This window comes from Bos indicus x Bos taurus, chromosome 15, assembly GCF_003369695.1.
Source record: "Bos indicus x Bos taurus breed Angus x Brahman F1 hybrid chromosome 15, Bos_hybrid_MaternalHap_v2.0, whole genome shotgun sequence".
Taxonomy (NCBI): domain Eukaryota; kingdom Metazoa; phylum Chordata; class Mammalia; order Artiodactyla; family Bovidae; genus Bos; species Bos indicus x Bos taurus.
Window position 1 is genome coordinate 6,852,676 of NC_040090.1, and position 14,664 is coordinate 6,867,339.

Here is a 14,664-nt window from a genome sequence, read left to right on the forward strand (position 1 = left end):
TTCCATCAAGGAGCTGGCCAGGTCATTACACCCCAGTGAAAGCAGGGAATGGAGTCTTAAGGTCTTAGTTCCTGCTCCAGGCTTGAAGTAGTTTTTAGACTAATGACACGTTGGCTTGTCCAGTGAGAATCCAGGTCTAGTCGGATACAGGAAGGACTGACAGAAGAGCTGAGACTGTTCCCTTGCCGAGAAAAGCTGAGGTTCTAGAACCCATCCCTGAAACAGGAACCCACCTGGCCCAGAGGAATAGCAGCTAAAGAGTCAGAGGGAAGGGTGAAAAGGAGCTAATCCCTTTCTTCCCTGTGCCGGGTTTAGGGAAAAGAAATGGGATCCGGGTGCTCTCGCCACAACTACACCGAGAGCCTAGAAGCCCTTTCCCCTCTTGAGTTAAAACTACTCACTTGCAGGTGTCTGAGCTGGCAAAAACTCGGAGAGTGTTGCCTTTAAAATCTTGCAGCCTAGTCGTTCCCTCCATTGAGGAGGTGAAAAACTGGTTGGTATTGAGAGGGTTAAACTTCATCCCAGTGATGCTCCCTCCAGCTCCAATCTAACACAAGGAAGAAAAAAGTCAGTGAGTGATACTGGCCCATGAACGGACAAAGCCTGGGCGCACATCCTCTGATTGGACACAAGAGCCATCCAGGCCACACTTGGGGCCGGGCCAGCTTGGATGCCTAGACACTAGGGTGCTCTCCACAGTACTGCTTCTTAAGGTTCTCATTTTACACTTTTTAACGAACATACAGTAAGTTGGTTGTTTCTGGTATACAGCTTTATGAATTTTAACACATGTAGAGACTCGCACCACCACCACCACCACCACCAAAATCAGGATGCAGAAGTTGTGTCACTTCCCCCCCAAATCCCTCACGTTCTCCCACTGTAGTCACATCCTCCCCCGACTCCTCACCCCTGGCAACCAGGGATGAGTTCTTCATCACCATACAAGTTTTGCCTTTGATGGACTGTCGGATCAGTGACTCATGGTATGCAGCCTTTTGAGACTGGCTTCTTTCATTTCACTCGGTGTAATGCCCCTGAGTTTGATCCAGCCTGCTCTGTGAATCTATAGTTCATCCCATTTTATTGTTGAATATCCTATTGTGTGGATGTACCATAATGTATCATACAAGTGCTCTTTTCAGAGGAGCTTCAGCTTGGAACAATGGCTGGGTTAGGTAGGCTGGTGTCAGACCTGAGCTCATTTTTTGCAGACATACCAGACGATGATGAAGATAATCATGATGACATTGGCAGCATAACCTTATTAAGTGCTTATTACATATCAAGTGCACTGTTTTAAGAACTTTATATCCTCCAGGCTCCTCCTCCAGTTCTCCTGTATGTTGTTGCTCTCCCAGCCTTACTTCTACAAGGCCTCTTACACAACATTCACTTAACTCACTCAGCACACTAACTGGTACTTCCCATTCCCTCTATAAAACGTTCTAACTGATGCCCACGGTTCATCGAACCCTTGCTGCTAGTAAGTTAATCTGCTCCCACTAGCTGAGTTCTATGCTTATGAAGGGTTAGTTGTGTTTGTTCTTAAACCTAGATATGTCAGTTGTACTTTGTATTGTAATCATGTAACTTAACATGTAATTTATTAAACATTTAAACTTTAAACACAAAACATTCATTAAAATGTAATTTAATTAAAATTGATGAAATATGTGCAAAAAGAATGACCACTGTGGTTTCTATGAAATCCACATTGAACACTTTGGAAAAACTAGATTAAAAAGATTTGCTAATGTATACTAATTACAATTATTTTAAAGCCAATGTCTAATAGCTTTATAAGAGTTGCTGAATTAAGCATGGGAGAGATACTTATAAACAATTAGGGTGGGAAATAGTGAAAACTTAAGAGAATCTGCAATCAGACTGCTTCACAACTGATTTTAAATTATGTCTCCACTTTTGGGAAATGGAAACTAGACGCTGTAAAGTATGCATTATGGATTCGGTTTATGTAAGACCAGGTGAACCCGAATCAGTGAGCACTTACTACAAGAAAGGACTGGCCCTATGTCAAAGCATTAGTAATAAGCACTTATGTAAACATTTTCAGGTAAAATGCATTCGTGTTCTTCTAGCAAGGGTGGATTAAGTAGTTACGACAGCTCTTGCACTGAGAAGGACTACATAAACCTGGACAAAACACAAAAAAGAAAATGTGTTTGAGACTTTCCAATTCCAGTCATGGTGGGTTAGCTGGTTTCAGGCCAACCTGTCAAGAAAAGCTAGAAAAGGTAGATGAGGTGTATGTTCTCAAAGGAAAGTTTCTGAAGTCAACGAACAGCTATCAAGGCACCAAGGACTACCAAGTCCAGCCTCCTAGAGAGAAGAGAAGCAGAGAGGTAAGTCTGACATTTCAATGCTGCTTTTGCTCCTGAGGCCTATGCAGGTGAGAAAGCTGTATGGCTGAGGAGCTGAGAAGTTCAGCAGAAGTTCTGTCAATCTCAAGGGAGGCAAAAACAGAGTCCAGACCTGTCAGAGAGGAAAGGTTTTAGAAAAAAAAAAAAAATGCAGGTTTTAGTTAGGATCCCTGAAACCCCAGAAATAAGAGCAAACGAAACAGACCCTCCCTCATGAAGACTGAAGTCCACATACAAATCATTTCCGTCTCTGAGTAAGATGATCTGATTCTACCTGACCTGCCTGGCAGAGAGAAAAAATTCTTTTTGTAAGAGCACTCAAAACTTAAAATTATATCTCTGCAAATTTTCATATGCAATATTTGGCATCAAATCTAAAACTGTCCAGCATATCAGAAATCAAGATCAAGTAACCAACCAAGAGAAAAAACACCAGCTTAAAGACACAGAAGATCCAGGTATTGGTGCTATTAGACATTGGCTTTAAAATAATTGTAATTAGTATACATTTTAAAAAGAGACCTAATTAAAAAATGGACAAAGAGAATTCCCTGGAGGTCCTATGTTTAGGACTTGGTATTTTCACTCCCATGGTTGGGGTTCAATCCCTGGTCAGGGAACTAACATCCCACAAGCCCCATGGTGCAACCAAAAAAAGGACAAAGGATTTCAACAGACATTTCTCCAAAGAAGATATAAAAATAGTGGCACATGAAAAGATGCTCAACCTCATTAGTCACTAGGTAATGCAAATAAAAGTCACAGTGAAATACTATTTCATAGCCATAGGAGGCTATAAACAAAAAGACAATAATGAGTGTTGTAAGACAGCCTATAGAATGAAAAAAAATAGTGCAAACTATATCTGACGAGGGATTAGTATCAACAACATATAAGGAACTTGGACAACTCAATAGCAAAAAAAGGAGAAACAAATAATCTGATAAAAAAAAATGGACAAAGATTGAATAGGCATTTTTCCAAAGACATACAAATGGCCAAAGGGTATATGAAAAGCTGCTCAACGTCACTAACAGAAATACAAAATTACAAGGAGATATCACCTCACACCCAGTTAGAATGACTATTATAAAAAAGACAAGCGATAACAAGTGCTGGCCAAGGTGTGGAAAAAGGGAACTCTGGTATATTGTTGACGGGAATGTAAATTGGTAGGGGCATTATGGAAAACAGTATGGAGGTTCCTCCATGAACAACTCAGAAGGGAGCTACCAAACTATCCGGTTAATTCTACTTTTGAGTATGTATCAAAAGGAAAGGAAATCAGTTTCTCAGAGTTCTGTCCTCCTGTGTTCATTGCAGCATTATTCACAATTCCCAAGATATAGAAACAACTGTCTGCTGATCAATGAATGGATAAAGAAAGAAAATGTGAGATATATATATATGTATCAAGTGGAATATTATTCAGCCTTAAAAAAGTAAATCCTGCCACTTCTGATAACATGGATGAACATGGAGGACATTATGCTAAGCGAAGTCAGACACAGATAAATACTGCATGACCTCACTTACATGTGCAATCTAAAAAAGTCACTCACAAAGGCAAGAGAATAGTGGTTGCCTGGGGCTGAAGGCGGGTAGGGCAATGGTGAGATACTCGTCAAAGGACACAAAGTTTCAACTATTCATGAGATCTAATGTATAGCATGGTGACTATAGTTAATAACTATTTTATATGTGAAATTTTCTAAGAGAATGGATCTTAAGTGTTCTCAGCATACACATAGAAAACTACGTAAGATGATGGATGTTAACGAATTAGCTTGATTGTGGAAATCATTTCACAATATATACATGTATTAAAACATCATGTTGGGTCCCTGGTGGTCTAGTGGTTAGGACTCTGTGCTCCCACTGCAGGGGGCTCAGGTTCCATCCCAGGTCAGGAACTAAGATCCACATGACACAGCCAAAAATGATAAATAAAGCAAAAACAAAACCACACTATGATGTACACTAGATATGCACAATTTTTATTTGTCAGTCAAGGATGTGGAGGAACTGAAGCCCTCCTACATTGCTGGTGGGAAAGTGAAATGGAGTGCTTTGGAACATAGGCAATTCTTCAAAAAAATTAAACACACAATTACCATATGGCCCCAAAGATACATATACCCAAGAAAATATATAGTCAACAGAAATGAGTACGTATGTTGATATAAAAACTCGTATGTAGATATTCACAGGAGTATTATTCACAATAAAAGTTAAAAAAGCCTAAAAATCAATGACCCAAACATCCATCTCAAGAAGCTGTAAAACAAACAAGAAGCTAAAACCAGAGAGTAAGAAGAAAAAACAGAAATGAATGAAATAAATACACTGTGAAGAAAAATCAACAAAGCCAAAAGTTAGTTCCATGAAAAGACTAATATAATTAAATTGATAAATCCCAGCTGAGAATGACCAAACAAAGGAGAAAGCACAAATAACCAATTTAGTGGATGGAAAAGATATCCTAGACATTTTAAAAAGTAATAAGAGGACATCATAAACAATCTTTTGCCAATAAAACTGAAAATTCAGAGGAGATAAGCACATTCCTAGAACAGTACAAACTTACCAAACTGACAGAAGATGAAAAGGAAAAATTTGAATAGTCTGATAGCTGTTAAAGAAACCGAGTCACAACTAAACACTTTTTCGCAAAGTAAATTCCAGATCTTAATGGCTTCAGTGGTGAATGTACTAAATATTTGAGGAAGAAACAATCTTTTTTTTAAAAAAAAAGTTTATTTTCAAATTGTCTCATAGAAAAGTTGTGAGAACAGCACAAAGCACTGTTTTTTTCTGGAACCATTTGGTAATAAATTCCCAACATGAAGTCCCATCACACTCAGATACTTTACTGTGTACTTCCTAAAAGAATGTTCTCTGACATAGCCCCAGCAAAACCAGCAAAACTTAGGGTATCTAAAGTAGTTCAGACTCATAGAAACAGAGAGTAAACCTGTGGTTGCCAAGCGCTGGAAGGAAGGGGAAATGGTGAGCTGTTAGTCAGTGGGCACACAGTCTCAGTTTTACAAGATAAAAAAATTCTAAAAAAAAAAAAAATTCTAGAACTCTGTTGCTAAAAATGGAAATACAGTGTTAACTGTGCACTTAAAAATGGTTGAGATGACACATTTCAGGTTATGTGCTTTTACCACAGTTTTTAAAAGAAGCAGTACGACTTGCTAGAAATATAATTGTAAAGGTTAAAAAGTGGGGAAAAGAACATTTAAATTAAAAAATCAAATTTGGTTTATTTGGTAATAAACCAAAACAAACAAAAAACAGTGTAGTTTTTTTTTTAATAGCACAGATAAGGAAAATCATATGCTGACCTCAACAGACACAAAAGTATTTGAAAAAATTCAATTATCATTCATGATAACAGCTTCTGGCAAACTAAGAATAGAAGAGGAACTTACTTAATCTGATAAAAGGTATTAAAAACAAACAGGCTCCCAGGTGCATAGCCAAGAAAACTGAAAACAGTTGTTCAAACAAAAACTTGTACATAAATGAACATTCATGGCAGCTGAATCAAAATAGCAAAATGCAGAAACAATTCAAATGTTCAATGACAGACGAGTGGCAAAACAAAATTTGGTATATTTGTACAATGGAATATTATTCAACCTCAAAAAGGAATAAAGTACTGAAACCTGCTACAACACGGACGGACCTTGGAAATATTATGCTAAGGAAAAGGAGCCAGACCACCAAGGTAAAATACTGTATAATTCCACTTACATGCCGTACCTGGAACTGTGAAATTCAGAGACAAAAAACAGATTAGGGGGGCTGGGGAAGAGGTAATAGACAGTTATTGTTTAATGGGTATAGAGTTTTATTTGGGGATGAAGAAGTCCTGGAGATGGATAGTGGCAATGACTGCACAATATAAATGTACTTAGTGCCATTGAACTATATGCTTTGAAATGGTTAAAATTGTAATTCTCATGTTATATATAGATTATCACAATAAAACGCAGCAGATATTTCAATGATAAAACATAAAAGCCTTCTATAATGAAGAACAAGATAAGAATGCCTGTTAGAGCAAACATTCAACAAGGTACTAGAGGCCTCAGCCAATGAGATAAGGCAAATAAAAAAGAAGTGTAAAAATGGTAGAGGAAGAAATCAAACTCTCATGATTTACAGATGAAAAACTGTATAGGGGAAAAATTTAAATCCCTCAGAGAAACTATTAAAATTAATATGAATTTCTACTTCCAACCATGATGGAGTGTCAGAAACCAGATATATCCTCCTGCCTTAACACAACTAAAAAAATGGAAAAATACATGAAATAAGTTTTCACACACTGGCCAACAGGCAGCACAAGAGGGAAAAGAGTGAGGCAGCCATGTGATTGCCCCAATTTAATGCTTGGAGAGCGTACCCAGGCTGTAGCATAGGCAGGGAGGACCCAAACAGCCTAATAGTCTCAATGGGCTCAGGAGACACTTGGGAAAGCCAGCAGGGCAAAATGCTGGAGAGGCTGATGTGCAGAGAGAGAGCATTATGGATATTTTCAGAGGGGTCCCCTCAGGCCTTTGAGTAAATAATATTGTGTAAATGTGTATAAGGAAACTATATAAAGCTAGGGCAGGAGAAGGGAGACATCAGAAATTAACAGGAGAAATCCTCAGAACGGTCTATATTCTCACCATCCAGAATGAAAAGATTCTTAACATAGCTCAAGCAGAGTCCTCAGAAGGGTACTGTCTCAGGGTGAGGCCAAAATCTAGACTATAGGCTGCTTTGCTACTGCTAAGTCACTTCAGTCGTGTCCGACTCTGTGCGACCCCATAGATGGCAGCCCACCAGGCGCCCCTGTCCCTGGGATTCTCCAGGCAAGAACACTGGAGTGGGTTGCCATTTCCTTCTCCAATGCATGAAAGTGAAAAGTGAAAGTGAAGTCGCTCAGTCGTATCTGACTATTCGCGACCCCATGGACTGCAGCCTACCAGGCTCCTCCATCCATGGGATTCTCCAGGCAAGAGTACTGGAGTGGGGTGCCACTGCCTTCTCCATAGGCTGCTTTAGACCCATGCTAACCGGAGTGGATTGAATAATGGGTAATTTATTCAATTACCCAAAATGTCTATGCTGTGATCCCTGGATCCTGTGAATATTTAGATGACAAAGGGAAAGAAAAATCATATGAAGAAGAACATAGAATGGGAGCAGACTTCACATCAGAAATCATCTTCAAAGTACTAAAAGAAGAATAAAAAATCCTGTAAACCTAGAATTCTATACCCAGCAAAAATACCTTTAAAGGAAACTGCAAAATAAAGACTTCCTTGGACAAACAAAAGGAAAAAAAATGCATCACCAACCAACCTACATTATAGGAAATGTTAAAGAAATCTCTTTAAACAGAAGATCAAAAGGAAGTCTGAATCATACAAAAGAATTTTAAAAACTGGAAATGGCAAATACGTGGGTAAATATTAAGTTTTTTTCTCATTTAAAAAACATCTTTAAAAGATACCTACCCTGCAACCCAGCCATCCCACCACCAGGTATTTACTCGGGAAAAATGAAGACATATATCCACACAAAGACTGTACGTGAAATCTTCATAGCAGCTGTATTGGTAACAGTCAAAAGCTGGAAAAAGTCTAAATGCCCTTCAATAGATGAATGGATAAATAAACTGGTATATCAATACACTGGAATACTACTACAAACTATTGATACCGGCAAAAATATGGATGAACCTCAAATATTCATACTGTATGAAAGAAGCCAGGGAAAAGAAAAGAGTCTATATCATATAGTGCCATTTATATGGGGAGGAGCTCCTGGAGGAGGGCATGGCAACCCACCTCAGTATTCTTGACTGGAGAATCCCATGGACAGAGAAACCTGGAGGACTATAGTCCATGGGGGTCACAAAGAGTTGGACATGACTGAAGCAACTTGGCATGCAAGCCATTTATATGTCTTGAAAATGCAAATTTATCAATAGGAATAGAAAGCAGATCAGTGGTTTTCAGGTGACAGGACAGAGAGTATAAAGGGAAGGATTACCAAGGGGTGTAAGGAAATTTGGAGGTGTGATGGATATGTTCATTATTTTAATTGTGGTGATGGTTTCATGGTTGTATACATACTTATATATGTCAAGACTCATCAAGTTGCACACTTTAAACATGCAATTTATCATACATCAGCTATATCTCAATAAATATTTAAATAAAAACAAAAAGATAATTAACTGTGTAAAGCAAAAATCATAATGTAAGCTTTACAAAGTATGTAGAAGTAAAATAAAAGACAATGAGAGAAGGGAGAAAATGAAAGTCAGTACATAGTTGTAAGACTGTTACAATACATATAAAGTTGTATGATACTATTTGAATGTTCACTCTTACATTAAAAATGTAGACTGTGGTAAAGTCCCTGGCGGTCCAATGGTTAGGACTCTGTGCTTTCACTGCTGAGGGCCCAGGTTCAATCCCTGGGTCAGGGAACTAACATCCTACAAGTCTCATGGTCAAAAAAAAAAAAGATGTACATTGCAAACTCTAGAACTACTACTAAAAGAGAGAGAAGGGAAAGAAGAAAAGTGTAACTAATAATCCAATAATGAAGATAAAATGGAATCACAAAAAGTACTCAATCAAAAAGAAGGCAAGAAAAAATGATGGACCAAAACAATGAGACAAATACAGAAGATGACAGACTTAAATCCAATCATATTTATAATTAATCATATTAAATGTAAATGGACAAATGCTTCAATTAAAAGGTAGAGACTGTCAGAATGGATTTTTCCTTTTTCACCATGCCATGCAGCTTGCAAGATCTCAGTTCCCCAACCAGGGGCTTGAATCCCAGCCCTCAGCAGTGAAATCATAGAGTCCTAACCACTGGTTCACCAGGGAATTAGCAGGTTGCATTTTTTTTAAATGCTATCTACAAGAAACATTTTATATACAAATATACAAATACATTAAGAATAAAAGGATGAAAAAAGATATACAATGCAAGTATTAATCATAAAAAAGCTGCATGGCTACATTAATATCAAAGAAATAAAATTTCAGAACAAGAAATATTATCAGGGATAAAAGGAGACATCTCACAATAACAGAGGTGTCAATTCATCAAAAGGACATAATGCTAAATGTGTAAGCACCTAATAACAAACAAACGTTTGAAGCAAAAACTAAAGGAAAATAAACAGAACCACAATTTTATAGTTGGAGATTCCAATATTCTTCTCTCAATAACTGATAAGAGATATAAAATCAGTAAGGCTATAGAACATTTAAAAAAAGGATACAAACACTATTAACCAATGTAACCTAATTAACATTTAAGGAGTAATTCACCCCAAAATAGCACAGTACACATCTTTTTTCAAATGCATATGGAACACTCCAAAGACAATCAACATGCTAAGTTATAAAAGGTCTGGAATCACGAAATGTCTTTTGTTCCGTAACAGCATTGAACTAGAAATCAGTAACAGAGATATCGCAACAATCCCCAAATAGAAATCAAACAGATACTTCAAAATAATCCATAGGTAAAAGAAGAAATCATAAAGAATCTGGAAAGTAATTTATACTGAATGAAAACAAAAACACAACAAAATCTGTAAGATTCAGTTAGAGAAATACAGGGAAATGTATAGCATTGAATGGTTGTATTAGAAAACAACAACAACAAAAAAATCAAATAAAAATCCAAGTTTCTATCTTAAGAAGCCAGAAAAAGAAAAGGAAATTATACCCACAGGAAAGAAAACAATGGGGCAAAAAGAAAAAAAAAATAAAGAAAACAGAAAAACAATGGAGAAAAATCAATGAAGCTAAAAGCTGGAAAATATCAACAAAACTGATGATCTTCTAGCAAGACTGATCAGGGGTAAAAGAAAAAAAAGACACAAATTACCAGTACCAATAAAAAGAGTGAGAACATTACAACAGATCTTATGAATATTAAAAAGATAACAAGGCTTCCCAGGTGGCACTAGTGGTAAAGAATTTGTCTGCCAATGAAGGAGACGTTAAGAGACTCAGGTTTGATCCTGGGTTGGGAAGATCTCCTGGAGGAGGAAATGGCAACCCACTCCTGTATTCTTGCCTGGAGAATCCAAGGACAGAGGAGTCTGGTGGGCTATGGTACACTGGTTTGCAAAGAGTCGGACATGACTGAACATCTGAGCACAAGGGAATATATAAACAACTTTATGCCTCTAAATTCAACAACTTAGATAAAATGAACAAATTACTTGAAAGACAAACTGCCATGCTCCTTCAAGAAGAAATAACCTAAATTGCCTTACTGCTGTTAAACAATTGGAAATATAGTTTAAAACCGTCCAACAAAGAAAACTCTAGATCCAGATGGCTTCACTAGTGAATCCTATGAAAAATTTAAGAAAAAAAATAGTACTAACTCTGCACAAACTATTCCAGAAAATTCAAGTAGAGGAAACACATCCCTGATACCAAAACCAAAGGCATTACAAAAAAAAAAGGAAATAAGATATTTTTAAGTGGTCATCATCTGGTACAAGATGACTAAACCAGAATATGATCTAATAAGTAAAATACAACAGATTCTAGGGTAGAACACTTATATAAAAACATAAATAAAAGAATGGGTGTGTATAATAGTGTCTACACACATATAAAGATGCCCCATATGGGGATTTCAGGTAACAATTACTTTATTCTTTATATATGTATTTTTCCTGTATTGCGTGAATTTCTTACAATGAGCACAGGTAATTTTTACAATGAGAATGATCATTTTGAAAATTAAACACATGTCCCCTCGCCAAGGGCCTGAAAGATATCAAGATCAGAACCAAGGTCAGATGACTAAAGAAAAGATAAAATGAGGCACTGCTTCTCCCTTCCTCACTGGTTTCAAATCAACCTTCTGCTGTCGGTTTCTGGGAGTACAGACAGTTCTCCAGACCACCAAACCTTTCTTCTGCTACAGCCTACCTCCCTGCGAGTCACACAGTTTAAATGCCCAGACCAATCTCCACAACAGCGTGAGGAAGCTTCACGTAAACACACATTGTAAGGAAGGGTGATAAATCCCAAAGCACCTTCACCCTAACACAAGTTCAAAGCAGTTATCATTCCTCTTTTAGTCAGGAAGCCCTTCCCCAGGACACTCTTAGGCTATTTCTTAAATTTCTCTATTCTCACATCCTGGCTGCTTGCTGGGGAAGGTGGGGGCGGGGTGGGGCGGTGGCGGCAGCAGCAGTGAACAAATCTCTTCCTGTTTGAGCTCTGGGTTCTGACTTCAACTTAAAGTTCCACTTCCTGGTGGTCATCTGTCTCACCAGCTGGACAGAAAGCCATTCTTCGGACTTCAGGCACTTACTTTCTTGAATAATCTCATAGCTTGAATCCTAATCTCTCAAGTCTGTCTAACCTGGCCTTTTCTGATGAGCTGTTCTCCAAACCGTCCATTTCAAAGAACTCATCGTGGGTTTAGCTATGGCCTCTAAACCAGAGGTAGAAAAAGTGAGCTAATGAAGAATCCAGTTCACAAATGTGTTTTGTTTAGCTACAGAGCATGTTCAATTTCATTTGATTCCCAACATTAAAAATCAGGTATTTTAAATTAAAACCCTTGTGTCCTATTGGCAGGAATGTAAAATGGGACTATGCCGCTATGGAAAACAGTATGGTGGTTCCTCAAAAAACTAAAGAGTTACAATGTGATCCACTCTAGGTACAAAACCAAATGAACTGAAAGCACGAACTCGAAGAGATATTTGTGCAACTCTGTTCATGGCAGCATTATTCACAAAAGCCAAAAGGTGGAAGCAACCCAAATGTCCATCAAGAGATGAATGGGTAAAAGAAAAATGTGGTGTATACATACAGAGGAATAATATTTAACCTTAAAAAGGAAAGAAATTCAGATACATGCTGCAACATGGATGCACCCTGAGGACATGATGCTAAGTGAAATAAATCTGTCAGAAAAGGACAGGTACTGTCTGATTCCACTTGTATGAGACAGTCAGTCAAAATCAGAGAGACAGAAAGCAGCATGCGGTTGCCAGGGTCTGGAGGGAAGGGGGAACGGGAAGTCTGCGTTAATGTTTACAGAGTTTCAGTTCTGCAAGACAAAAAAGTTCTGGAGACTGGTTATGCAAGAACGTAAATGTTCTCACACTGAACGGTACACTTAAAAAATGGCTAAGGTGGTAAACTTTACGTGTCTCACTACAATTTTTAAAAATCCAAACATTTCAGACTTCATTTGAAAAACTCAGACCTGATACCACAGGACCTCAATTCTCACCTGTCAACCATCTCCAATTTATCGCTAACCACCATCCTGCATCATTCTTTTATCTGTCTGGCTTCTTTAGGTATGTGAATTTGCAGCTCCTGCTTTAAACCCAGAGTGTCACCTTTCACAGTATGGCCCTCCAATCTCAGTCCCCTACTGGGCAAGGTAAGAGCGTTCTCTTTGGTGGAGAAACCAACACTCTCAACCCCTTAGCGACTGATGGCAAACACTAGCACAATTAAGACCATCCCTAAAAAGCTCTTTGCCACACCTTGCCCCAAACACACTCTGCCTTTCCTCCTTTTCTCTCCATTTACCTAAATATTGTTCTTCCTCACATCTCACTCATCCATGAAACCTTCCCTATCGACTCTAATCCCCAAAGATTCTTCCTTCCCTCATTTCTGTAGCATTTAGCATCTGTATTGCTGTACAGTCAGTGATCTTGTAGGTATACATCTGACTTGCCCAGTTATATCATAAGGCCCTCATTCATTCAGCAAATACGAAGCAGCTACTCTAAGTACTGGGGATACGGTGGTGAGTTAGAAAGACAAGGTCCCTGCCATCATGGAGTTTACTGTATAATGGACAAAGACATACAAATCAGTAAAACATTTCAGATATTGATAAACATTGTGGGGGGAAAGTGATGGAGGATAATAATGAGGTAGAGAGTCATTAGTGAGTAAGCAGAGCGGTCAGTAATAAGCCTTGTAGAAGAAGTATATTAAGCTGAGACCTGAATGGTAAGAGGAAGCCAGCCATGAGAAAAACCACGGGAAAGAGGACTCCAGTCAACAGGAACAGCAAGTCCAAAGACCCAATTTCAGAAACAGAAGTATCTAGTATGGCTAAAGCATAGGCAATGAGGAAGACAACAGCCAAGGTCAAGGAGGTAAGAAGGGGCTTAGATCCTATAAGTAACTTATGAGGATGATTAGTGTATCATAGTTGCTAATACTTTAAGGGCAGGCATTCAATAAAGAGTTGAGTACCATCACCGTTTACTTGTTTGAAAATACCCAGTTACTTTTGATCCCAATTATCTCCTTGTTACTGGATGACTTTTCATCCCTTCAGCAAACATCTCTTCAGTACTATTGTCTGGCAGAGGGTACTGCTCACCCCTTTAATGAAGGTAGGTTTGTCCTTTATGCCAAAGTTCCAGAGCAAGATATCTCCCCCTTTGGAGCCCACAGCCAGGGTGCTGGGGTGAGTTGGGTGCCACGCCAGGGATGTGGCCCTCCTGTCAAAAGGGGCAGCCTTTTGGAATATCCGGTAAGAAGCCAGAGAGTTCAGAAAAGACTGCTGGAGACCCTAATACAGAGAGAAAAGAATTAAGTTGAATTAAAACACAAGGGTAAATTGCCTATCTCTGACTCCTCCATAGATGAGGCCTGGGGCCAAGTTCTCCCACTAAGGGAAAACTAACTGCCTGGCTCTGTGCATAAAAAGATTTGCAATACACATAATCTAACCACAGAAATCAAGGAGGCAGAGTGCATTCCTGCTGGGACCCCTACAGCATAGGACTTCTATCTTGTTGAGAGCCCAGTAGGCCAGTCACCAAGGTGGGGATGATCTCTCTGACAACCCGGTGAACCAACCCAGCATCTAATTTTGGAGCATCCAGAGGCTTAAAAAGGCACCATACAAACCCCTGAATTCTTCAGCCAGGAAACGCCTCACCTGCTGTAGTGATGGCCAGGCAGCTGTGCCCAGCTTATGCTGGTGGAGGGCCCTGACGATGCTGCTGCATAGCGGCGGGACCCGCAGGCTAGCCAACCCCGCCCAAAGGCCTGAGTCAAATCTTCTGCTAGAACCTGCCAAGCAGAACAGACACATATTTTCCGCTCCAGTCTCACGAAGGCAAGATTTTTCTGCCGAATATGCCAGAAAGAAAGCCCTATTGCTTCTTTTGGCAGAGACAATCTCTATCACCTCCTAAGATCTTTTCAGGTTCTGCTCAGTC

At 38.8% G+C, this 14,664-nt stretch overlaps 1 protein-coding gene across 4 annotated transcripts in view; it reads right to left on the reverse strand.

The window, feature by feature from the left end:
• Positions 1 to 14,664, reverse strand: part of DDB2 (damage specific DNA binding protein 2) — a 35,853-nt gene that overhangs the window by 4,410 nt on the left and 16,779 nt on the right. For all 4 annotated transcript variants that reach the window (XM_027562448.1, XM_027562447.1, XM_027562446.1 and 1 more), the window contains exons 3-5: positions 14,382 to 14,515; positions 13,818 to 14,009; positions 402 to 547 (exon numbers count right to left, since the gene is read on the reverse strand). In XM_027562448.1, the coding sequence (XP_027418249.1) occupies positions 402 to 547; positions 13,818 to 14,009; positions 14,382 to 14,515 (472 nt within the window). The remainder of the gene's footprint in view (positions 1 to 401; positions 548 to 13,817; positions 14,010 to 14,381; positions 14,516 to 14,664) is intronic.